Consider the following 26,745-nt stretch of genomic DNA (forward strand, 5'->3'; position numbering starts at 1 on the left):
AAACATAGTGTTTGTAGTTCCACTACAGGAGAAGCTATCTACTGAACCTCTTTCCAGTGATTCAGTAGAGTTTGCCAAAATGCCACAGCCTAAATGCATCACATGTGGCACTCAAATGCCTTTGCAGCTGTTACCATTGCATGTTGAGGGATGCAATGGCACATTGACTGTAAGTTGTATTACAACATGCCTCTTATTTTTATTTTATTTTATTTAAATCACTTTCCAAAATGTGTGTGTGTACCTTTTAGGAGAGTGCAGCTGGGACACCTATCGAAGATTGTTCAGTTCTTGAGCAACCAGTGCCATCTGTCATAGCCTTGGAGGAATCCTTAGGGGTAATAGTTGGTTTATTTTCTGTTTCTTTGCTATTTAGGAAGAAAGCATTATGATTTTTTTCTGATTATTATTATTTTTTTATTTTATTTTTTACTGATTTATCAGATTTCATAGCATATTTTTTGGAAACAGTGAATATAACTTGTCTATAACATGTGCTTAAAAGATATACACTATTATAATCATGTATAAAATGTAATTGACATTTCTTGACAGGGTTCCCCAATCTGTTTTGGATTTTACCCAGCTGATGTTATCTCATGCAAGCACATATGGTGATGACAGGTATAAAGTCTATGTCTAATCCTGTGTTCAGACCCAGTGCCTTTTGAGCATCAAGGGCATCAGGTCTACATACTCAGTGCGCGTTGATAGGTCCTGTCGCGCATCTTGCACTGCGTGTTTTGAAGCTTTCCGTGTGTTTCATGCTGCCTATTTGGACTGACGTGCTTTAAGAGCCTCTAATGCAGCAGACGAGTTGAAAAATCAGAAATTTTGCAGCTGGACACGTCAAACCAAATCAGAGAAACTCCGCTTTGCGATGTAGTTGGGAATTTTCTGACAGGAAAAATATTGTTTCTTCTTATCACTAAAAAAATGACATCGAGATGCCCACTTTACTGAGACAAATGGATACTCTTCATCGGTAATGGGGCACTTGTATTTAGCCAGAACAGGCTGGAAATGCCGGCACCAATGCTGGTCAGCAGGTTGTCAAATTAGGGTTGGATGAAACATAAATGGCACTGAAAGTGACCCTTGTCAGTGCGCAGCTCCTGTTGAATCCAGAGACGGCTTGGAGGTGTTCAATGATGACATTCTCTTGAATTATTCTGTAAACAAAACCAAGCCACTCCGGATTTAATCTGCAAGAACAAGAACATGGTAGCTCCTTTCAACAAGAGTCACTATGCCAATGGCCTTCAGAGTTGAGGCCCTTGACAGGACATCGAACTTGTGCTACTATGTGCTACTACAAGCACATTATGTGATCATTTCGTTTCCCATTCTTCCAGACAATGTTTTGATATTAATTATCTTTTGGACTGTTCTAAGATTGAACTGTGCTCGACCAAGGGAAGCAGACATTTCCCCAACAGGAAAAGAATTGCTGGGACCCTCAGTTCCACAATTGTCATCAGGTAATCTATGCACAAGTAGTTCTATGGTGTTGCACATTTGAACATTGTATTGATTAAAAATAAAGTTGAATCAAGTCATTACTAAACAGGGAAATTTCCAAATAAATGATTTTGAAATATTATTTCAACGTGTAGGGATTCTAAACTTTCGCTGCTGAACAAAGACATTGACCACTGGTCTCCCACAGGGGTCATTGTGGGGTTCCTATTATTTATTCTTTACATTAATGTTAAATGTTTAGTTTCAGAAATATTACATTTTATATTATTTTCAGATGATACAGATATCCTTAGTTCTGGTAAAGATTTAAAAACCCTAATGGAGACAACTGAAAAATTATTAAATAGATCAAAGTGTTGCTTTGATTCAAAGAAATTAACCTTAAATCTTAATGTACCATATTTATAAATCTCGCAATGAATGTGAACACAAGACAGAAAATACATGACACAGAAGTCAAGAATAAGTGATGTGAAATTTCTTGTTACCAATCGTAAATAACTAAAGTTAGAAACCACATGTTGATTATATGTATTTTTTGTGATAAATTACAGTGTCAACATGGACCAGTGAAACCAACCCACAAAAAGAATGTCAGTTGTTCAGAGAAGAACTACTGAACTGCAACTCTGACAGTCCACGCCTCTGTCTTTCACTTGACATGTTTGAAGATGAAGAAGAACAAGACAGCGCATTCATCTCATTTTATAAGCAAAGTAATGTGAACTGGGCAGCTCCGTTCAAGTGCAGACTGAGAGGTATTATTAAACACTAACTGTATTCCATTAGCTATTATTATGGGAATTTAATTGTGTTTTTTAAAGTCAAGTCAAAGTCTCTTAACCCCTTGGATTTGTTGTGCTAGACACTCTTGACATGCTATAGTTGATTGTTCTTTTCATGTAAAATACTTTTTCTCCAAGGAGATGCAGCAGTTGGTGATGGTGTCAACAGACATGTTTTGTCAATGGCCATGGGAAAACTGAAAACAGGCTTCAAAATCAATTTAGGTTTGTATATACATGACTCTGTGTGTTTGTGTCATCTATCTTATGTTGAAACCTTTTAAGATGAGTGTTATTTGTAGCCTATTTCTGTCCTATTTGGAGACTACCGGTAGTTTTATCAAAAGAGGGAGTAACATTGACATGTAAACTCTACTTTAATCAACAATATCTTTCAATATAATTAAAATTAACAGGCCTAAAACTTCATAGTACATTTGGGCCTGTGATTAAGCACGCTTTTTTATTGCGTAATTTTCTTGCCCTATTTTTTTTAAATGAAGAGTCTGCTGCAACAACAACCATTTTTGAGGGCGAAAAAGAACACCTGGTTCCCTCTGCAGCTGCTGTTCTGCGGGAGAGCAACCTGTTTGAGATGGCAGGTCGTATGATCAGTCATTCTTTCCTACACAGTGGGTTCAGCTTCTCTGGACTCAGTTTGCCTGTTGTGACCCTATTGACTGGTGGGAGCATTGACACTGCAGCATCAGCTCTCACCCTGGAGGACTGTCCTGATATTGAGTCGCGTCAAACAATTGGTTTGGTGAGTAACAGGCTATCAAATTGCACATAAATTATTACATTTATGTTAATGTCAAACATTTAATAAGTTATAACCTGGTATTTTACATGTACTATCCATTCCGTTCTTTCAACTTTTGGTGAACTTGTTCCTACTTTAGCTGAAAAAGGATGAACTTACTGCAGAAGAAAAATCAAAAGTGATGGATCTTTGCCTCTTCTGAGATCTTCCATATCCTACCTCTACCAACCATGTCTGGCTCTTCCAGGAACTGCTCTCACATGCAGTAAGTATTTCATAATTTACCTTTTCACTATATATATTGCATGTTAGTTTTGTAACTCGTGTTACATACTTTCTTATGTTATAATGCTCTTGCAACTTCTGTTCTGTCATTTCTGTCTGCAGGTACTTCGCCGTGTTAAACAGCAAATTAAACAAATACGGAAGGGTCTAAAAGAAACGGGGATTTGGCAGCTCATTACAGACAGGCCAGATGTTCACCCCTTCATTTTCCCTAGGGAGTCAGATGAGAAGCTTCACGCACAGGTAATAAACCTTGGATATATATATATATATATATATATATATATATATATATATATATATATATATATATATATATTAGGGCTGGGCAACGATTAAAATATTTAATCGCGATTAATCGCATAATTTGCCTGATTAATCATGATTAATTGTACTTACAAACTCCAAGAATGAATTCAAAAGTAGTGTAAAGATCACTTTTATTTCAATGTTCTGCTGCTATATGAACAAAAGTGTTGTAACATTTAACTAACCCTAAACAAAAAATAGCAATAATAATAAATTAAGGCTTATTGCCACTGACAGGGAATTCTCTTTATGAGGAAAAAATCTACCAAAAACAGGCAATTTCTGAGGTAACCGCAGGGAGCAGCATTACCATTTTATGTTCAATACCAAAGTTTAACTTGGCAGTGGTTACAACTAACTTGTTTCTGTCATATTCGATGCTGGAAGAACTTTAAACTGAAATGCTTGCTAACTCGATATGCGTGCATGTTTATTTGACGTTAACATGCGGTTTTATGTTGTTGCTTTCTCACGTGCATATAGTGAATGGCAGGGAAAAACAGGCAAAAACACATGGATACTTTGAAGCAAGAAGCCACTTCACCGACGGCGTCGATGCAGACCCCGCTCCGCACAAAACTTGTTCCGGCCGCCAACTCACCGCCTCGCCTAAGCAAATTCCTGCGGGAAACACCGCCTTCCCCATGTCAGCTTTGTTTTTTTCCGGCCAGCACCTTTCTTCCTCTGAATCCGAGGCTGGGCTGACAGCGAGGTTATTGGCGCATTATCGCCACCTACTGTTCTGATTCAAACCCCTACACCGCAGTAGCAGACCTTCACAAAATAAAAGCATGTGAGCAACATGCGTTAATGCGCGTTAAAGAAAATATCGCCGTTAATAGTCTAATGAGTTAACGCGAAATTAACGTGTTAACTTGCCCAGCCCTAATATATATTTTTATATATATATATATATATATATATATATATATATATATATTTTTTATATATATATATTTTTATTTATTTATATATATATATATATATCTCGGTTCATGACCGCAAAGGGACCCGCAAATGCAAATGACACAAAGAGACGTCACACAGCAGTGCGCTGTTTACGGAAGTAATGGTGAATGTAATGGTTTCTAGAAGTGTTCAATAAAGTTTTGTTTAATAAAGAAACCTTGGAAAAAAAAAACAATGCGAATACCAGCCGGGATTTCTCCTTGTGTATTATTAGAAAGTTGTTGTGCAATGGGAACTGGCAATATTAAGACAACATCAACAGAAGTAAGGCAAGAAAAAACCAGCACAGCTGGTAAAGTGGTCTTTTAGGGAGCGCTAACCGCTACTGCCGTGTGTGGACGTGTAATGAGAGTAACGTGAAGGATGGTCAAAATGCAACATGTTCGTTTGGAAGGGGACGTTTTGAAATGTGTCCGATATGTATCCGAATTAATACCAAATATGGAAGTGGCAAAAATCGGATTTTTTGAGTGGTGAAAAAGTGAGGAGTTGGGCAGTTCACACTACGAAGAAAAAGACAGATATAGGTCATATATCGTATTTGGGTCACATTTCCCTACTGTGTAAACGTAGTCCATCTGTTTGAATGACTGTAGTGTAAAGCACTTTGGGGTCATCGGACTTGATAAAGCACAATAGAAGTGAAAGCCATTTAACATGTGTGACACAAATTAGTTATTCAGTTATAAAATATCACTGTACATTTTTGAGAATACTCAACACCGCAACATTTCACATAACCCTGATATGACATATGTTTATATGTGATCCCTTGTAGACCGTGATCCAAAGTATTACCTGGCCACAACCCAACTTTGACAGTGATGAAGATGAGAGTGTTCCATTGGAAAAAATAGGTCTTGTCACTGGATTTTTGAGAAAATTCATAGAGGAAGGTAATAAATTGTCTCTTTACTTACTATTAATCTTTATCTTTATTTAACTGTTTCATAATAAAATCCCAATTGTAAAATTAATTAAATGGTTTTTCACATTCACCAGGTTTATGTGAATTTATTTTCTGTTAATCTGTTTAAAAATGGGCATTAATATTGTATTGCAGGGTTTCTGCTGCATGTAATTGATTGTGGCGCACCGCCATATCAAAATGAAAGGCTCCACACCTTCAGAATACATAGTAAACACCACCATGATTTTAAGAAGTCATAGAGGAAACACAAGTTAGGATTTATCAAGGCAACACATGCAGTGACCAGTCCATTCAGTTTTGTACGACAGCCAACGTTTACCAAGAGCTGTGCAGCTGCTTGTACATAAGACAGCAGGACTATGATATTTTAAAGTTTAGCACATTGATATATCACATTTATCATCTACTTTTAAACCACACAAATCAAAATTTCTCTTTCACAGCATCACCAGACGTGCTGCGTGACCTGATGAAGTTTTGGGTCGAGTGGGAACTGCCAACAAAAAACCTCAACGTTGAGGTTGTAACCTCATCATATCCAGCTGCTTCTTCAAGTTGAAGCTCCCCAGCCACTATGAGACCTACAGGATGTTTCACCAAGACTTAATGATGGCACTCAGCTCCATAAGCTCTGGTTTTGGACTGGTTTAGGGGCGAATGTTTTGTACTTAACCCTTCTTTAGAAATGGTGTCAGTTAAAAGAGCATTCACTGTTAATTTATGGTCCAATTAGTTTCCAGGGTTTGATTATTCTACTTTTGATTAAGCCACAGTCATCTGTTGAGATAAAAAAATATATATAGTTGATTTGGTGACATTGTGATATGTTCCACGAGTTACATACTCTTTTTGAGATACTGTTGCTTTTGTAATTTTATATTGTGATATGCACCTACACAGTGTAGTGAGCGTGGATCATATAAAGATCATCTCTGTTTTTAGTTTTCCTACTTGAAGTAAGTGCAAGGAAAGATTTGTGGGCTTCTTTATTTTTTTTATTTCATTAAGTTCAGATGTCCCTAGAGATGGTTTGTACTAGCAGTATAAATTGTTGAATAACCCTAAGATCAGGTGTTTAGGTAGAAAAGTTTCTCTAACATTGGTAATTTGTTTCATAGTCAGTTATACATGACAGTTTGTGCACCCAACTGTTGGTTTGGTAAAGCTATTGTGTCAAATACCACTGTTCCCTTTTAGCATTTAATAAAAAAATGCTGTACCACTACATTTGAAATTATTAAAAGTGAACCATTTATATTCCTTTGAACAGCATTAAAATATTTTTTTGCAGCCACTTTTTTGGTCTGATTCTTTATGCAGCATGATTGCCCTGGTTGATCTATCTGACCAATAATTCCAAGTGTTTCCTTCACCATAATGGGGACAATGGTAGTTATTAAAAAGAATGTGTTTTATTTGTTATAACTTTGATTTCATGAACGTAAGCCCCAGGTGGAAAAAAAAACACACACCCTATAACGTAGAGTCAATGCGCCATAACGTTAAAGTAACCTATCCACCAATGATTCAGTATAACCGTAGACCAGGGGTTAAAGCTGCGACGGATTTCCGTCATTTGGAAAATGAGCGTAAATTGTTCCGTCTAGCATTTGTCTTTTCAAGGTTTTAAACTGAAGCTGCTCTCAAACAATTAAACATGGCAGAGCCGGGATATTAGCCAATCAGAAAGAGAGTAGGTCGGGTCTTTGCAAACAGACATCCACCAGTCTCACGTTTATCGGCGTTCAATCATACTAACTTTTAGAGGAGCGTCTCAAACTGCCCACAGATGCTATGAATGAAAGTACGCCAGCAAGAGCTATTGCAGCACAACAGCTGCTCACTGAATTGACTGCTTTCTTATAGAAGAAAAAGTTTTCAAATCAATTTTTATTTTAGTGTAAATGACTTTAATGCATAACCTACATTCACAAATTTTTATTTAAGCTCAATGGGATTTTTAACACTTTAGGTTGCGTAGAATAATATAACAAGGATTTCAGTATTGATTTAATTAAATTCAATTTTATTCATTACCATGTCCGTCTTTCCCCTTGCAACTTCAATCTTTTTTTTTTTTTTTAGACATGTAGAAACATATGCACGCTACATGAACAGCAGGATCTTGTTTTTTAATTACGGATGACTTGAACCTCTGCCATCGCTCAGCGGGCTAGACCACTGTGCATGAGACAAGCATAAGACTATCACAATAATTGAAATTTTCCACAATAGTTTGATTTTTAAACAGTCATTGGGGGGTAATGGCAACAGAGAGCCATGTGGTTCTATCTTGCTTCTAGTAAGTTTTCAACATATTGGACAGTGTTTATATATATGTCTGCTCCAAAACAGTCAGATGGCTGCAATGGATCAATGCTGTCTTGCAGTGCCAACATTTCCAGATCCGAAAGAGGACTGTCCAGTTCAGGAATATTGACCACGTGATGAGGTTCATTTGTGTAGCCACTCTCCTCCCACTGAATCTCTGGAATGAAACCTTCCTGACGAAGAGAATCAGAACACCACCTTAATTTCTGACATTTGGCTTTTTAATGAGTTTAGGACCAACTTTACTAATGCATTAACTCACCTCGGGATCTGCAACAGGGTTGAGGGCCTGGCCCACCTGCCACAACTGATTGGGTGTTAGGTTCTGCTCAGTCCTGATGGGATGGTTGTCCCACGCATCCTTGAAGACATCTAGGCTGGCCTGAATACGTGGTAGAAAGACATAGTGGCAGCAGAATATGTGCAGGATGTTGCTGTTGCTCAGGAAGTGTTGGTCCTTAAGACAGTGCAGGATGTTGTAATACACTCCTGTAACACTCATGAACACGTCATGCCAAAGGCGCTCAATCCTGTTTCGGAAAGTAGAAAAGAGGTGACAAATATTTCAAATTGTGTCTTTTAAGGTAATTTGTACAACATACTTTTACTCCAGCTATTACATTTATTTATATATATATATATATATATATATATATATATATATATATATATATATATATATATATATATCATAACAAGCAACTGACACAGTATAGTATAATTTCAAGTATTCACAAAGGTTTTTTTTTTCCCCTTCTGTTAAATTTTTACGATCATGTCCAGTAACGTTTCTGGCACTGGCGCTGCTAATTGCAATCAGCACACCTGTGTTGTCTCCGCCCTACCTGCTTATAAGCTCTGCGCCTCGCAGTCTCCAGTGCCAGAACGTCTCGAGCCTCACGGTGAGAACTTCCAGCCATTCATCTGATTATCTGTCTACCTGTCTGCCTGTCGACCTGTTTTTGCCCCTGTTTTTTGAGCCAGTCTGACCCCGTTCTGGATTTGTCTGCCCGCCTGAGTCCTGTTCGTCAGCCTCAGAGATTTGGACTGCCTTCCTGTGTTTCGGACCCCCGCCTGCCTGTAAGTTACGGAGATTGCTTGCCCCTTTGACTGTTGTGCTCTTTGGATTTGGACTTGGACCTGGACCTGGACCCGTCTCTGGATTCTCCCTTGGATACCTCTGTTGGATTAAATGGATCTCCCCCTCCCAAATACCTGGACTGGACCTGGACTAAGAACTTTGGATTATCCCTTCACGGACCCCGCTGCTTCCTGAAATCTGGATGCTGCCAAACCAAATCGTCCTTGTGCCCAGGTTAGCGACTCAGCTTCAAGTTCATATTCCCTCCTGTCTCCGCTGGTCACTAACCCACCACTCTGCCTTCAGGAATCGCCAGTAGCTGTGTGCAGCCGCACAAACGGGGGGTCCGCGCCGCCATCATCTAAATAAACTAAATAAACATGTCCAGAAGATTTTGCGTGGATGTTTCACATTTCATGATTGCAAGAGTTTTAATAATACTACTGCTAAGCTTCCAAAATTATCCCACCTCTGATTATGCACGCTTTTCCCGGCAATGAAGCTGTTAATCTCAGTTTCACAAACTGAGAAAATAAATTCTGCTATCCCCACATTTTCTCCTCCGTGATCACCTCTCACTCTGAAAATAAAACATGAATTTTAGATTTCAGTAGATCGACATATATAGAAACACTTTTTAGGAAGAGTACTGAAAAAAAGCGATCCCTCTAGGTCTACCTGCATTTTTACAAAATATGGAAATATAATCTGTTCTGACAGATCTGTGAACTGTGTATCTACAATGTTTCCCAAAGGATTTTTGGAGACTGTGGTGGGAGGGGTGTTAGTGTGCACATAGTGTCAAGCCCCATGCATTACAAACATACGTTTGCAAATAAGACTTTACAAAGATCATAAATATTTTCAGTTTAATCCAGAAAAAGTCCCTCACTCACATAATATTTTGAAACAATTTACTGAAGAAACACTACCTACCTCAAAGGAAACCCATGCTCATTCACAGCTTCATTGAAGAATGCCAAATGGGTATCAGAGCGGTTGTTGTCTGCTACCCTAAGATACATAATCTACACAGACAGGAAAAAAAAAGATCAATATGTATTTTTCCCTGTTTTATAGATCAACTATAGCAATCTGTAGCATTTTGAATATCTAAGACATGCGGAAGAAGGAGGCTGAGGTCCTTTAACATCTGTGGGACGATGCAGAGGAGGCGCCATAATGCTTGTCTCCAAACAAAACAACAAAAACAAAACCCACAATAATTCAACCATCATCAGCCTCAAGGACTACCAATTCATCGCTGTGGTCCCCGTCATTATGAAGTGCTTTGAGGGGACCCTGCTGAAACATATCAAGGATGCCATCCCTGCTACACCACACAGTCTGCAGTTCGCCTCCAGAGAGAACCACTCCAAAGAGGATGGTGTATTGACAGCAGTTAACTCAGCTTTGACCCATCTACAGCATTCCAACAGCCATTGTTAGGATGCTCTTCATGGACTTCAGCTCAGCATTCAACACAGTGCCTCCAAACATGCTGGCTCTGAAGCTCCACATCCTGGGATTATCCACCTCACTTAGTTCCTGGATCTGTGACTTCCTCACCAACAGACCCCAGGTGGTGAGGATAGAGAAACACATTTGCTCCACTGATCCTGAGCACAGGTATGCAGCAGGGCTGTGCCTTCAGCCCTGCTCTCCTCACTCTTCACCCAGGACTGCACTGCTAGCGACTCTACAAACACAGTTGTGAAGTTTGCGGACGACTCCACTGTAGTGGGTCTCATCTCAGATAATTATGAGTCACACTACAGGGATGAGGTCAATAAACTGACATAGTGGAGCTCCATGAATAATCTGATCCGGCACATTAGTAAGACTAAGGAGGTAATAATAAACCACAGGAGGCCTAAACATCATCTCCTATGCATACTGGGGGAGGTGGTGAAGCAAGTGAACAGCATTAGATTCCTGGCTGTCCACATCTCCTCAGACCTCTGCTGGACTGTAAACTCCTCCCTCCATGTGAAGAAAGCCCAACAACAGCTCTTCATCAGGAAAACGAGGTGGACTGGACTGTCTGCTAAATTAATAAAAAGCTATTAAGGAGTTACAATAGAAAGTTATTTATGTCTTAACCTAATTGTATGATATGGGAGCTGCACAGTGAAGGAGAGACAGGACTTATCTCGGGAAGTGAGGACACAACAGGGATTTGTGGGATGCTATCCGCAAGATCTGGACTCTGTTTATGCTGCACGAGTCCAAAGAAGAGCCAGATGAATAGCCAGGTGTACCCTAAACCGGAGTATGTTCTGGAAACAATTTCACAACGGTAACAATAAAAGCTTGTTGATTCTTAAATTGGGTAATGTGTATTTTAAAAATTTGATCACTATGATATTCACCATCAGTTCAGTACTTGTTCAAGCTTAGCATGTACATAAAATAAGCTTTGTCCTTGACAGATAACATTCTTACCTTTCTTGAATAGCCATCTATTGCTCCAAAGATAACAAAGTTGTACCTATGTTAAAATACAATCAGAAAAGAAGTAAGTCCACACCACATGACATTTGTCTTATAATACAATATTTACACAACACAAACTGAACAGTTTATAGCGTGGATACATACCTGATGAGCTTGTGATTAGTGTCGATGTGTATCATGTACTTTGGGTATGGAACTGTGTACGTCCTCCTTGCCACACATCTCAGACGGGTCATCCTTGAGAGCACACCTATACTATCCACACGATGCATGGATGCATAAACTCTGTCCCATTGCACTCTATGTCCCTGTGCAAGTAGAGCACCTTTAACTACTCTGCATCTGGCATTGTGTTCTTAATTCCTGTGTTCAATGAGTCCAATTCCTCATCACTGCAGCTACTGTATGAGGTAGATATTGACAGATTGTTTTCAGCCATTCGCCTAAAACGTGTAGCTCTTGACACACCAAGGAGTCTGCAGATACATTTTGATGGAATCCAAAGTTCTACAAGATGAATGAGGGTATCTACAGAAATTGTCATTCTCGGACGCCCTCGACAGCCCTTCTGCAGATCCAGTGTTACAAATGTAAGCTCATTTTGTACTGTATGACCCAAAGTGCTTAATAAAACTAAATAGTGACGGCAAACAAAAAGTAACCCCTCCATGTCAAGAGGCTGCCTCTCCAAGATGTTTAGCAGCCAGTCATGCAGCTCCTGAAGGATTTCACCCCTCAGTATTTCCTAAGGGATACAGACAAAGAGATAGTTTCATTTAATTCACTTGTAAGTTTTTTTATATTTGTTTCTTCTTTATTTTTTCCCTTAAATGTCAGAATAAGAAACTGTGATTTGGAGGACAGCTGCAGCTTCATATTAAGATAATTTCACATAAAAATGTACATATTCATTTTCACAATTTGCACCAACATTCACGTATAAGTGCATTAGAGAGGGGGAGACATATTTTGGCCTATGGCATCCCCAGCCTCTGGCAGAAAAAAGTAAAATAATCAATTAGGTGCATTAACAGTGCAATTTAAATGCATTATCACAATGTCACGTTTTAAGGGCAGGCGATTATTAAATATTTTAAGTATTAAACCAAAGGCTATATTTAAACATTACTTAGGGGAAAAAAGTCTATAATGGTACACTCAGTTCAATGCTTATACAGATCCCCAGTAACATCTGCGTATAACAGAGAGGACAATGCTGAACTGCAGCAGGTTACAAAAGAGAGGAAATGAGGGCATACTTTTCTAAGTATTACGGATGACAGGGTGACTGAATCAGTGTTTAATTACAAAATCGTAGGAATATTGTGAACAAATTTTAATATATAGTCTAACAAAATATAGTCGGTTTGGTTTTTCAGTAAAGGTACTGAAAAATGTAACTGCTGCACTCTCTCTTGCTGTGTTTGGGTCCGAGGACAGCTCCCTGGCCAGTAATTGCACAAAAGCCCGAGCTGCTACCTCGGCTTGAGGCGACAGACCCTGTCAAACATTCACTTTATTCACAATAGTTCACACTTTCTGGAAAGATATTAGCTAGACCTACATTCCACATGTAAAAGCCAAGGAAAGCTAGCGTGGCTAGCGAGCTGTTTTCGCTAGCTTATGCTACAGCTGTACATATCAAGCTATTAAAATTAATAATTAAAAAAAGTTTTAGGCCAAGCAGACAACAAGCTAAGTGTATCAAGTGATATGTTTTACTTACGGCTCCACTCATGATGCCATAATCCATGAGGAAGTCTGAAATCCGCCTTGTGCTGTAGTTTGTGCCTTCTGAACAGGTTGAATTTGATTGGCTTATGAGTAAGTCACCCCCCCCCCCCTACTTTCCTGTGATTGGCTTATACAAGGGAGGCTTTTGATTGGTTGCAAACCACTCTCTGTTTAAAAAAATGCTTGTGTGAATCCCGAGACGGCAGGACAGTCTCAAAAATCCACACACAAATGCTGTGAGGTTTAAAGCCTAGAGCTGTGGATGTGTGGATTTTTTTGTGCATGTGTAGATTTTTTTGTGCATGTATGGATTTTTTTGTGCTTGCGTTAATCTTTTTTTTTTGCTTGCATGAATCGGGCCTGTGCATGCGTGGATCTTGTCCTGTGTGTGTGTGTGGATTTTTTTGTGCATTTGTGAATATCGAGACCCATCTGGCTCCATAGATGAAGTCTGGAAGAAATCCAAAGATGTGAACATTTGCAAGGATCTTTACATCAGCTTTAAACTTTTCCAAAGAGGACAGACTCACCGGGTCCACGTTATGGCCACTAGTCCAGGAAGCCAGGACCAGAAGCAGACGTGCGCATTTGAAGGAAGGTTATGCCCTGATCAACAACCAAAGAGTGGAACTCGATTAATGCATCTACATTTTATTCCTTACTCTTTTTACAAGATATATGATGTTTCTTTTTGTTTATGAGGCTATTTCACTATTTGTTACTTGCAGTTATTGGTTATGTTACTTTACTTATTCCTGCTCATTGTTCATGAGAATATTGAAAATTTATTCTGTTTAATCAATGTTGTCTTTATTATCTTTAAACACTAGGGGATTAAAAAATAATGTTAAATGTAAGGCTAATTTTCTATACTGCAAGGAGCAAAGGGAAAATAGTTTTTTCTTACAAGAAACCCACTTATTTAGTGAGGTGACTGTTGTGATATTACCGCCAGGATCATCAAAATAATTGATCTCGGATTGGATTCTGAACAGTGGAAGAGGGTCACAAAGGAATAGACCCCTTGCATCTGACGTCACAGTCACGTGATTGGGGGTGCGCGCCTCCATCTTGGTGGGCAGGCTAGCCTGACAGCCCGTCTACTACATGACAAAACGGGTGATTTAGAGCATACTTTTAGTTAGTTTATTTTTGGAATCTAAGCAATGCCTACGACTTGTTGTGCTCCCGGTTGCACACAGAGGCATTCCAAATCGTTGGATGTACGTTTCTGTCGTTTACCGAAGGATGAGGAAAGAAGAAAGAATTGGATATTTTCAATGAAAAGAGCGCAGGCAGACCCTCCCAATGGACAGGGGGAGCCAACATACTACGAGAGAATTTGCAGTCTACACTTCATCTCCGGTAAATACAACTTAATTCTGCTCTAGTCATTGTTCTACTTAAATAGCGGCGGGGGGGAGGTGGCGATCGCTACACAGGCCGGAGAAGCGGCCCGTGTAGCGATAGCTACCTCCCCTCCGCCGCTGTCTGAAGCAGCAACAGCGGCTTCTCCGGCCCGTGTAGCTGTTGCTGCTTCAGACAGCGGCGGCTCTCCGGCCCGTGTAGCGATCGTTACACGGGCCGGAGAGCCGCCGCTGTCTGCTGTCTCCGCCGCTGTCTGGAGCAGCACCCGCTTCCTGCTGCTCCAGACAGCGGCGGCTCTCCGGCCAGTGTAACGATCGCCACCTCCCCTCCGCCCGTTCACGGGCGCTAGTACGTCTGTGTTTACGCTGCAATGTCGCCGACACCCGTTTTTTTAACCTACCGGGCGGGTCTTCCTCTCTGCTTTCTGCTGTTACACAAACATGTCTGAACATCCATCCATTTTCTGACCCGCTTAATCCCTCATTGCGTCGCGGGCGTTGCTGGAGCCTTTTCCTGATATAAAATAATTGCAGCCGTCCAGTGGTTTCAGGGGCTTTCGTGCTCTCTTGTCCATACTGGCCTGCGTGTTTATAAAGCAGCTGTGTCGCGGTACAAAACCATTGGCCAGCATTTCACAGACTCGCTCCGTCCCTTCAGGCTTTTGCTGTGTGGATCTGGCAATCTGATACCATCAACCATCAACTTACTCTTAAAACGATCTTGTGATACGTTATCTAAAGAAGAAAAATACCTGGAGAACTCGTCATTTCGTCAAATGGCGTGCCAACCAATATGGCCGCCACGCAAGGGGTTCTGGGTAACGGAGTCTCGTGGTTGCAAGGGGTCTATTCCACTCTGCCCGTAACAGGAGACCCCCAAGCCTTGGACGGCCCTTTTTCCCAGCAGGAGGTCAGCTTTGACCACTCCTGCTGAGATAAAACCTTTCTCCCACAGACAAAGAACCTCTCTTCTCTTCGTCTCTTCTCCTGACTCCAAGCTGCTGGGACACACTCCTCCACCCTTGGACGACCAGCACTCCTCTGGGGGGGTCCCTCCTCCCTCAGGAGCCATGCATGGGGCCTGGAGCAGGCCCCGAGCTGGGTGAGAATGAACCCTTCTGAAACTCAGTTCTTTCCCGGCATAGGGAGAAACTGCCAGCCGATTCAAAGATAGGTCTCTCACTTCTGCTTAAAACAGATGCCAAAGTGAAGGAATCCGTCTATGCCAGCTTTGTTTTGCTTCCTCAGCGGACCCCTGACGGAGCTGGTTCCAGGCAACGCAGAGCTGAAAAGCCGGTACAGAAGCAACGTCCCCATGCCAAGGAGAGATCTGCTTAAATTGTGACTGCAACCGGGGTCAGAGTCTGCCTGGAGGACCAGACCTCCAAACCAGACCACGCCGTTAGCCACATGCTGCTGCAAGGCTAACGCTAGCCTGCCAAGAGCCAAGCGCTAGCCCGCTAGCGGTAACCAACAACTTCGTCCTTCAACACCCCTTCCGTGAATGGCCAAACTGAACAGAACTGAAAAGGACAGGTTTGGGCAGCGGGCTGATGGTGAAGTAAAAGGTTTATTGGGAATTGTTTGTAAACCGTGGTGTTTAGAACAAAAGGGCTAACCGGTAGGCCGCGCTAGCTAACAGGATATTAGCCTTGCTAACATCCGGTTTCGGACCCCTAAAAAGGAGTCAGTTTAAAGCGTAAAGCGTAACTGTTCTAACCTGACAACAGCCAGATGCATGTATCGCTCCACCTAGCTTCACTCACATACATCTGGGACATCGCTCATTGAAAGTGATTTCCCCAACCAAATTTTTGGTCTGGCCAATCAGGACGCAGGGCGGGTGTTTCATGGATGTGACGTAGTGGAGAAGCCACCATGAGATTCCAACAACAATGGCGGCTCGCATTGAGGAAGCAAGCGTTAGCATTGATACTGCTATTTCTTCCGTGTTGTCCAATCTATCTGATATTGTTTCATTAAAAGAACATCAGAGAACGGCTCTGAAGGCTTTTGTTGGTGTAAACCATGTTTTCGCCCTTCTCCCGACCGGATTTGGCAAGATTTGTTTTCCGGGGCGCGTACGCGGACGCGCAACGCGGACGCGCCCCGGAGGGGTTAGCGGTTAGCGCAAACCATATTGGGAGGCCTTTAGTCCTCGACGCGGTCGGCCCGGGATCGACTCCGACCCGCGGCGCTTTGCCGCTTGTCTTCCCCCCTCTTCCTGTCAGCTCACTGTCAATAAAACGCGTGCCACTAGAGTGTTTCCCGCTGTAATTTGCTTATGCGAGGCGGACCGACTCGCGGAGCGGGGGGGGGGGGGGGGGGGGGGGTTTAACGACACGTTTTCCGCGGACCGGCTCGCAGAGCGGAGGGGGGGGTGGACGACACGTTTTCCGCGGCCGCCTCGCCAAGATAGCGCTGCGGGAAACCCTGCACTACAGCAGCAAACACATAAAAAAAAAAAAAAAAAAATTTTTTTTTTCCTGCGTCGGTCTCATCAGCGTCACGGGTTAGCTTCGGTGTGAGTGGTTGAAATAGCACGTCGATAAAGATGACAGACAAGTGGCTTATCCAATCATATGCAAGGAGTTTTGATAAGGCCCAGCCTTCAGTAAATGCAATTCCTATGGCGGTGTCCCAGATGTATGTGAGTGGAGCTAGGCGGAGCGAGACATGCAGCTGGCTGTTGTCAGGTATAACTGTTCTGCTCTGCCATCCTACGATGGTGTTATAAGCCTTATTCCCGCATCAATATGGTATATCAATGCCGGTTTTCAAGGCAATTTCGGCAACATTATGTTGCAACCTCTTAGCCACCGAGTTGCCACAGCGACCTCATGCGCCCGGAGGGAGAATCGCATTAACAAACTCGGTCGTAAGGGTTTAAATGATTTTACAGGACAAACCGGTCCTCAGAATATTATTTTAACAAATAATGTTTTGTTCAACTTGGGCTTTGCATTGTGAATGGATTGAAATACATGGCAAATGTTTTAACTCCATTCCATGTTTTTGTTAATCAGATCTGCAGTGAACCAGGAGTCACTGAAGTATTCTGATTATGATCAAACACTTTTGTTTGTCTTTTGTTTGTTTTTTTTTGCATGTAAATAGTTCCTTAGCTTAGCTTCTTTTTATCTTCATTTTGCTTAGTAGTTTAGTTAAGTTTCACAAGCCTAGTAGAGAGGATTTTTTTTAATCGAAATATTGTGTTAATTCAGGTAAACAGCATTACATAGTGATGTTCTCTGGATGTTCATTTTATTTCTGTTATTAAATTCTTGAACTTGAAAAGAAGCTGTCACTCCTTTATTCTATGTGTGTGCAGGTTTTGCTGTTAAAAGATTGCTAGTGCTCGAATTCATCCCTTTCAACCGTTGTCTTGATATCAGCTTAAGAGCTGATCATCACCAGACAATACTTAACAGACAGAGAGTTATTTATGAAACATTAAATAACTTTAAACAGTGTATAATTGCACAACATGACAAAATTTTGGAAACTTCAATGGGGTGATTTGATTTACTTTAGTCATGGCACATTTTGTTCTGCTGGGGTTATGAGCTTGTTTTATAGGTATCCAGGTTTTATTTTGAAGCATATTAGTGACACAAATGGTCGTTGGGTTACTGTTATTGTGAAAATATCTAGTATGTGTATATGGTTATAATAGTAAAGTGATGAATAAGATATTTTATGCATACCTTGTTGTGAAAATACAACAGTGGAAACTGAAGAACTTTACTGATCAGGTTATCATAGGGTGTTACTTTAATTTAGCTCCAGATGGATTCTGTGATCGTCTTCCCTCTAGAGGGCAGCATCCTCTCTTTGATGATATTTTACTGAACCTTGTCTCCAGCATTACTTTGACAGATTGTTAAAGGGTAAGAAATGCTGATGTAAGACAATACTCCTTGTTCAATTATTCCAGAAATGGTCAGTGTTCAAGGCTAGACTATAGGATAATTCCTCACAATATGATGAATAATGTTTTAAGCTGTAAAATATAACCAGCACTGACCATTGTTCAGTTACTGTAACGTTCTGTTGTGGTTCAGGTTATTTTTTCAGTTTAGCCACTTTTCTGTCTTAGGATTTATTTCTGTTTCTTGTTTTGTTTTGGATTCATGCTTAGTCTGTTTTAAGTAGCTGGTCTTTATTATTAGTTTTTATTTCAGCTCTTGTCTGTTTAGTCTTTGTCTTGTTTTCTACCTTAGGTTTATTGTTTATTAGTCTTGATGCTCTTATCACCTCCACCTGTTTTGGTTAATTAGTTCCGCCCTGCTCTCCTGTTCCGTTCGCCTATTTAAGCCCGCCTTAGTTTTCTGTTTGTTGCCAGGATGTCTTGCTTTGCCTCCACTTACTCTGTCAGTGGTAAGAATAATCCAGCGTTTGTTAGTCAGTCTGTTTACCTATCCGTCACCTGTTCTGATCAGTTTCTGTTTTTTGAGTCTGCCCAAGCTTTTCCTGTCATCTTGGACGCCAGCTCCGTACCTTTTTGTTTTTGCCTGGACTACCCATCTTCTCCTTTAATAAATCTTTGGCATCAGCTCCGTGTCTCGCTCTTATAGGATTCCTCCTAATTCATTACAGTTACCTTGTTACTCTCTTTGACTAAATGTAAATCACCTTCCGCCCTTATTTAAAAATTTAATTCCAACTTTTTGCTTAATGATGATTTCTGTGCACAAGTTATTAATCTCATTGAGGATATTTATTTGCTGAAACTTTCACACTTGAGTTAATTGGAATGGCTTAAATTTAATGTTAGGGCAACAGAAATAAGGACCAGTAAACAGGCTTCAAAACTGAGAAGAGAGAAACAATCTCAACATGTTAGTAATATTAATAATTTATGTGGAAAACCAATTCTATCACCAGAGGAGCAACTACAAATTGAGGATTTAAAAACTCAAGAGGATAACATGTTTATAGACAAAGCTCAGGGAGCCTTCATTCACTGCAGGGCATTGGATCGAGGAGGGTGAAAAAAAACTCTTTACATTTCTTTAATTTTGAAAAATGAAAAACAATGGCTCTGTTGCGGAAGACTCTGATTACAATTAGAGCATTTTATAGTCAACTATATTTATCTTATTATTCTGAATCTAATTGTCAATCCTTTGGTAAAATTAAGGACTCTATTGAAAGAACTGACTGATTTTCAAAACCTATTGGATGAAGACTTAGGAATTGGAGAGTCAGACAAAGCAATTAATAAAATGGCTGGGGATAAGTCTCCAAGACTTGATGGCTTAACTGTTGAGTTTTATCTATTTTTTGGGATGATTTAAGAAAGCATCTATTTTATGCCCTTCTAGAACGTATTTCTAATAACAATCTCTCTCCTACCATGAAACATTGTCTCATCACTTTGATCCCCAAGCCCAAAAAAGACCCCTTGCCCTTAGAAAATCGGAGATCCGTTACTTTATTACGCACACACTACAAAATATTAACTTATTTACATCAATCGCTTAAATAGCGGGTTAGCAACTGTTATTAATGAATGTCAATCTGCATTCATGAAGGGAAGGAATATTCATCATCATACAAGACTGATTTTTCACGTGCAAACTTTAAAATGTTTAATTACATTAATGTTGTAATGTAATTAAGCTGCTTAATATTGACATAAGCAGTTTAGTTTCCCTTGGCACAAATTTGCCCCCTAGCTTTACTATGTCGAGAGGCATTCGGCAAGGGCGTCCAATTTCCCCTAAACTGTTTATATTAACAACTCAAATGCTTACCTTGTTAATTACTCAGAACCCAAATTTGTATGGTATTACAATTTTTGACAAAGAATTTAAAATAATTAAATTTGCTGATGACAGCCATTTTTTAAAGGACAAGACTATGATTAACATTGCACTAAAATACATTTTAACCTTTTCTGAAGCATTTAGACTGTCTCTAAACATTGTGAACTTCTTCCGGTCTATTCCAGCTCTTAAGCATCTGTTGCCTCTCTTAAAGTTAAATCTGAAGTTAAATATTTGGGAATAACAATATCAAAATATCTTATTAAAAGAGCAAATTTAAATATTGGCAAACGTATAAATGACTTAAAAAAATCTTTAAACCGCTGGTTAGTTCGAGATATCGCAATTTTTGGGCAAGTTCTTTAATCAAAGGCTGAGGAAGTGTCCAAATTGTTTTATCCGTGTCATTCTGTGTTCATCTCTGGGGAAAGTATTAAGATGGCAAACTCAATCATTTTTCTGTTTATCTGGAGGGACAAAACTTATTATTTAAGAAGGTCTCAACTTATTAAAGCGTAGGAAGAGGGTGGAATTAAAGCTTCAGATTTTGAAGCCTTAATAGGTACATTTAGAATAAACTGGCTAAAAGCCTATTTTTCACTCCCCAACTGTATACAGTGGGGAGAACAAGTATTTGATACACTGTTGATTTTCCAGGTTTTCCCACTTGCAAAGCTTGAAGAAGACTGTAATTTTTATCATAGGTACTCTTCAACTGTGAGTGATGGAATCTAAAACAAAAATCCAGAAAAATACAATGTATGATTTTTAAATAATTAATTTATATTTTATTGTGTGAAATAAGTATTTGATCATCTATCAACCAGTAAGAATTTTGGCTCTCACAGACATGTTAGTTCTTCTTTAAGAAGCCCTCCTGTTCTCCACTTATTACCTGTATTAACTGCACCTGTTTGAACTCGTTACCTGTATAAAAGACACCTCTCCACACACTCAATTAATCAGACTCCAGCATCTCCACAATGCCCAAGACCAGAGAGCTGTGTAAGGACATCAGGGATAAAATTGTAGACCTGCACAAGGCTGGGATGGGCTACAGGACAATAGGCAAGCAGCTTGGTGAGAAGGCAACAACAGTTGGTGCAATTATTCGAAAATGGAAGAAATACAAAATAACGGAAAATCTCCCTCGGTCTGGGGCGCCATGCAAGATCTCACCTCGTGGAGCATCATTGATCTTGAGGAAGCTGAGAGGAATGAGCCCAGAAATACACGGCAGGACCTGGTCAATGACCTGAATAGAGCTGGGACCACAGTCTCAAAGAAAACAATCAGTAACACTCTACGCCGTCAAGGATTAAAATCCTGCAGTGCACGCAAGGTGCCCTTCCTCAAGCCAACGCATGTCAAAGCCCGTCTGATGTTTGCAAATGACCATCTGAATGATCCAGAGGAGGAATGGGAGAAGGTCATGTAGTCTGATGAGACAAAAATAGAACTTTTTGGTTTAAACTCCACTCGTCATGTTTGGAGGAAGAAAAATGATGAGTACAACCCCAAGAACACCATCCTAACCGTGAAGCATGGCGGTGGAAACATCATTCTTTGGGGATGCTTTTCTGCAAAGGGGACAGGACGACTGCACCATATTGTGGGAAGGATGGATGGGTCTATGTATAGTGAAATTTTGGCCAACAACCTTCTTCCCTCAGTAAGAGCACTGAAGATGGGTCGTGGCTGGGTCTTCCAGCTTGATAACGACCCAAAACACACAGTCAGGGCAACTAAAGAGTGGCTCCGTAGGAAAAATCTTAAGGTCCTGGAGTGGCCTAGCCAGTCTCCAGACCTGAATCCAATAGAAAATTTTTGGAGGGAGCTTAAAGTCCATGTGGCCCAGTAACAGCCCCGAAACCTGAAGGCTCTGGAGGAGATCTGTGTGGAGGAGTGGGCCAAAATCCCTGCTGCAGTGTGTGCAAACCTGGTCAAGAACTACAGGAAACGTCTGATCTCTGTAATTGCAAACAAAGGTTTCTGTACCAAATATTAAGTTTCATTTTTCTGGTGTATCAAATACTTATTTCACACAATAAAATGGAAATTAATTATTTAAAAATCATACATTGTATTTTTCTGGATTTTTGTTTTAGATTCCATCACTCACAGTTGAAGAGTACCTATGATAAAAATTACAGTCTTCTTCAAGCTATGCAAGTGGGAAAACCTGGAAAATCAACAGTGTATCAAATACTTGTTCTCCCCACTGTATGGTTTCATATCCCTAGAGCCCTATGTGACAAACTTAGTGGCCTGGATTTTTTGCTTAAATGTGGCTTTGAATTAATCGAGATTCCTATCCAAATGTCTAACTCAATGTAACCAGGACCAGATTAACACTGCTGTAACAACATCGCTGTACCCTGGGTAACAATATTCAATGGCCTAGTCATCACGACCCCAAGATCACCATAATTTGGCAATATGCAGAACAGATTACCATAATAAACAGTAAATAAACTCAATGCTTCAAAATCTGTCATCAAGTCTATTTTGACCTAAAAAATAGGTCAAATGTTCATAGGTCTAAATGCTCATAGAACTACAAATGCACTACATGTCCTCTTGTCAAGGACACTCACTCACATATGTTAGAGAGTATAGGGTATACCTTCTGTCACTTTTTAATCCGATTTTGATGGATTAAAAGTGGGCGGGGCGATTAAAAAGGGGCGGGGCTTATTTTTTAATTGACCTTTTAGGTGATCACATGATTGTCACGTGACCCTACTCGTGACCCTCATGTGACACCCTATCATTGACCCCTACCGTGACCTCCATATGACCCCACCACGTGACCCCTCATGTGACACCCTATCATTAATCATTATTAAATTAATTATTCCTTTATTAATTGTATTATTATTATTTTCATTTATATTCATATCATTAATAATATTATTACTACTATCATTGATATTATTGTAATTATTTAATTCTGTTACGCATACCCAACCTTATTTAGTAGTATTATTGTAATCATTTAAAGTTATTTATAATTATTTAACTCCGGTATACATACCCAATCTTTTTATTAGTATTATTATGATTATTTTGAATTATTTAATTCCGTTACGCGCACCCAATCTTTAAGGTGGGAGGAAATCAGTCTTTGTTTCAGCCGTAAAAGCAGTCAGACTATAATAAAGATTAAAAATAATACCTTCTGTCACTTTTTAATCGATGGGTGATTTATGACCCTAATCATTTCCGGTCCCCCTTTGATTTCCGGCCCCCTCCCCATTTCCGGTCCCCCCACCCCCATTTCCGGTCCCCTCCCCCCATTTCCGGTCCCCTCCCCCACTCCTGGAATCCGCTCCCCTCCCCCATTCCCGGTCCCCTCCCCCACTCTAGGAATTTGAAAGTGACACAGAACAAATAGGATCTTTTCACCAACATGACAATCAAAAACGGGGCTTACCGGTCGATGGTTTCTTCCGCGCAACTCCGAGCCAGGCTCAAGATAAAACAACTCCGGTTATTTTTCTGCTTAACGCATGGTGTGACAAGATGATAGCAGACCGGATGTCAACGCTGTTCTGCAACTGTTGCGACTGGAGAGATGTTTTGAGGATCAAGAAAGTGGTAGCTTTTTAGACCCGCCCTCCACACAACAGCCGATACCTCCCCCCTTCAACGTTAACCACACCCCTTCTCAGTATAAAAAAACAAAACTGCCCACCTCGCAAAACAACAGGGTCCAAACGGTTGTACCACAAGGAACGATTCCACCAGTAAACCCAACGCCTCGTAAGTTTACCATTCTTTATAACTCTGAAACTATATATCGATTTTATTTTTCTGAATTAGCCCAGTTTCATGTTCTCATTGTGTGTGTGTGTGTGTGTGTGTGTGTGTTTATTTCTGCTGCAATCATTGTATGCGTGTAATTCGCTCCATTAAAAAGCTCCGTCTTTCTTTCTTAACAGAAGCAGGCCCTTTCGCTGCTGAAGGTGCAGAGATACAACCCGCGAACGCACCTCAAACTGATCTGCCAGCAACCTCTTCACAGGGTTAGTAATACAGGTTTTTTTCTTTATTTAATAATTAATTCATTTTTTCTTTATTTAAAGTCTTAAAGTGTGTGTGTGAGAGTGTGTGTGTGTGTTCGAATCACACCTCTGCTCCTCGGCCTCTCTTCACTTTTCACCTATATGCTGGTTTTTACTCATTTATTTAATTGTATTTACTTATTTATATATATATTATTATTTTTTATTTATTTTTTATTTTAATTTTTTTATTTTTGCAGCCCCAACTGCCAGAAGGGGAACACCCTCTTTAAAACGTAAGAGGCAACTATCCAGTTTGGTGAAGCTACATTCTACCACCCTGAGGTTTCAAGAAGCCATCAACAAAAACTTATCCAGAATAATTAAAGCCCGGAAGATTATCACAGGTAAATCTGAATCCCAAAGCTTTCAAAGAACTATGTTTCCTTTAATAAAATGAATAAAAAAAACCCAGCCTCCTTCTTTATTAAAAACCTGTATGTACAGTTAGTGTATGACGAAATAAATCAATGACTGTTTTCTTTTTTTATTATCACTTATTATTATTAATATTATTATCATTATTATAATTATTATTTTTCTACAATTTGGTTTCTCGTATAATAAATCAATGTTGTATTCTCTCCTAATTATAATTATTTTCTCATATTACAGAAACGGTGGAGAGTATTCAGAAAATTCCATAATGCGGCCGCAGAGGAACCTACTACAGTCGGAGAGCTGAGGAGCTTCTGAGAAGCTGCAAGTGTCTGATGGACGAAATCGCCAAGATCTCAACGCTACAGTAGAGTTAACCTTTTAAATTGTGACCTCTGTTAAAATGGGTAGCCAGCAACTGAGAAATGCATTGAATGAAATTGTTGAAGCTGTGAATGAACTCCGTAATTTCCCTGTATACCCTGCAACCGAATTTCTCAATCTAACCCCAAATTCCCCCCTCAGAACTCAGGGTCCAGATTTGGATCTTGAACGTTTACTATCTGTAGAACGAGCCATCGAACGATTAAATGATTCTTTCTCTCAACCATACTCGCTTGAAAATAATTCCTTAGAGTTTCAACAGCAAGTTACAAATGCTTTACACGAAATCACACAAATGGTTAATGACCTTCAAAATCTTCCTGTTCAGCATGTGCCTGGTTCTTTCAATGTAGCTCCACATTCACTGTCCAGGTTAGAACAAGCGATTCATCAATTAAACGTTTCTCTCTCTCAAACATTTAGCCCTAATCCTACAAACCTTCAGTATGAGCAACATGGGGGTAGTCTTGTAGAAAACGTTGAACATATTCCCTCAGGTTCTTTGAATCATGCTTCGCAAAATCCCTCATCCAACCAGCCTCATCAGCCAAGCCTCATTGCACCCAACCTCCCCACACTCGATCGAGCAGATGAACCGTGCACTAGTCATGGAGAGCGAGCTGTAAACAGCTCTGAACATACCCAACTAACTCAGAGAGAGCGAGAAGGTTTCAATGTTACAGAAATAAGACGTCCTTTCAACGTCGTTGCCTCGCGAGCCGGCGACGCTCCCAACCCCGCTGAATTTTACACACAAGTGTATCACATTCTCACAGAGCTCGCAGAGTCAGCTGCTCGTTTGGCCTCTCGTAGCGATATTATCCAACTAGAGTTGAGCGGAGAAGGATTTTCTCATCACGCCGTCGCACAAGTAAATGATGAACGTGATTCAATTCTGCCTGCATTTCTGGAATTTTTAGAGGAGCTAACGCAGTCAAACGCGGAATTGCCGGATCCAAACAACTTAGAAATGATTGTTCAGGTTGTAAGAAACCCTCATGGAGGTGGACTGTGAACTGATTCGTAAAAAACGTCAACATTTGTATATCGTCGCCAATCGTTCTGATCAGCTCTGTTTTTCAATCAGTCTTGCCCATCTATGTAACCCTGCTTTTACAGATGCCCAAGCCGTGCAGCAAGCTGTACTTTGGCAACGCACAGCGGGCCTCACAGAGCAAACCCCCGTCACTTTCAGCGATGTGCAGAAATTTGAAAAGATTGTCAACAGGAAAATTGTGGTTTTCTATAAAGACGGTAAGGATGCAATGCTTCGTAAATTCCAGACTGACTTTTCCGATCGTTCAAATCCAATTTTTTTGTTTCTGTTCAAAAATCATTACTATGGAATAAAAAGTCTCACAGCATTCACAGGTTCTAAGTACACTTGCAGCTATTGCTTTAGCGGCTTCCAAAACATCAACAAACATAACTGCGAAGGTCGCTGTGCGGTTTGTCTCGATCCAAAATGTACTCTGCAGCGGTACGACTCTGTACAATGCGCAGATTGTAACCGAATCTGTCGTAATTCATTCTGCCTCGATAGGCATAAACAGCCCAGATTGAGACCTAACCTCGGAGAGCATGTGAGTAACTGCGAAACGACTAAATACTGCCCTCTGTGTAAAAGGCTATATGATTTGTCAGCCGGCAA

General features: G+C 40.3%; 2 protein-coding genes and 1 non-coding gene across 6 annotated transcripts; 2 read left to right on the plus strand and 1 right to left on the minus strand.

The window, feature by feature from the left end:
- Positions 1 to 2: 2 nt before the first annotated feature.
- LOC105936082 lies at positions 3 to 6,803 on the plus strand. Of its 3 annotated transcripts, none has more exons than XR_004928470.1 (10): positions 3 to 169; positions 252 to 338; positions 556 to 1,481; positions 2,037 to 2,240; positions 2,406 to 2,492; positions 2,771 to 3,030; positions 3,170 to 3,295; positions 3,418 to 3,558; positions 5,372 to 5,489; positions 5,968 to 6,803. It is a non-coding gene; the product is annotated as an uncharacterized LOC105936082 (transcript). The 3 variants fall into 3 exon arrangements; XR_004928471.1 differs by having other exon boundaries at positions 2,901 to 3,030; XR_004928472.1 differs by having other exon boundaries at positions 1,396 to 1,481.
- A 637-nt stretch (positions 6,804 to 7,440) lies between these two features.
- LOC118558791 lies at positions 7,441 to 13,182 on the minus strand. 2 transcript variants are annotated; one of them, XM_036129334.1, is made up of 7 exons: positions 13,120 to 13,182; positions 11,538 to 12,138; positions 11,382 to 11,427; positions 9,873 to 9,964; positions 9,406 to 9,516; positions 8,118 to 8,385; positions 7,441 to 8,028 (listed from the first exon to the last, which is right to left on the minus strand). In XM_036129334.1, exons 2-7 carry the CDS (start codon positions 11,663 to 11,665, stop codon positions 7,813 to 7,815), a joined length of 861 nt encoding a protein of 286 aa, XP_035985227.1. In that variant the 5' UTR covers positions 11,666 to 12,138; positions 13,120 to 13,182; the 3' UTR covers positions 7,441 to 7,812. The 2 variants fall into 2 exon arrangements, with proteins under 2 accessions (XP_035985227.1, XP_035985228.1); XM_036129335.1 differs by lacking the exon at positions 9,406 to 9,516.
- Positions 13,183 to 23,702: 10,520 nt separating this feature from the next.
- On the plus strand, positions 23,703 to 26,109 carry LOC118558789. Its single transcript, XM_036129331.1, has 4 exons — positions 23,703 to 24,030; positions 24,210 to 24,293; positions 24,533 to 24,679; positions 24,948 to 26,109. Exon 4 carries the CDS (start codon positions 25,114 to 25,116, stop codon positions 26,107 to 26,109), a length of 996 nt encoding a protein of 331 aa, XP_035985224.1. The 5' UTR covers positions 23,703 to 24,030; positions 24,210 to 24,293; positions 24,533 to 24,679; positions 24,948 to 25,113.
- Positions 26,110 to 26,745: the final 636 nt, after the last annotated feature.

The sequence above is a fragment of the Fundulus heteroclitus genome, unplaced genomic scaffold (genome assembly GCF_011125445.2).
Source record: "Fundulus heteroclitus isolate FHET01 unplaced genomic scaffold, MU-UCD_Fhet_4.1 scaffold_157, whole genome shotgun sequence".
Lineage (NCBI taxonomy): Eukaryota > Metazoa > Chordata > Actinopteri > Cyprinodontiformes > Fundulidae > Fundulus > Fundulus heteroclitus.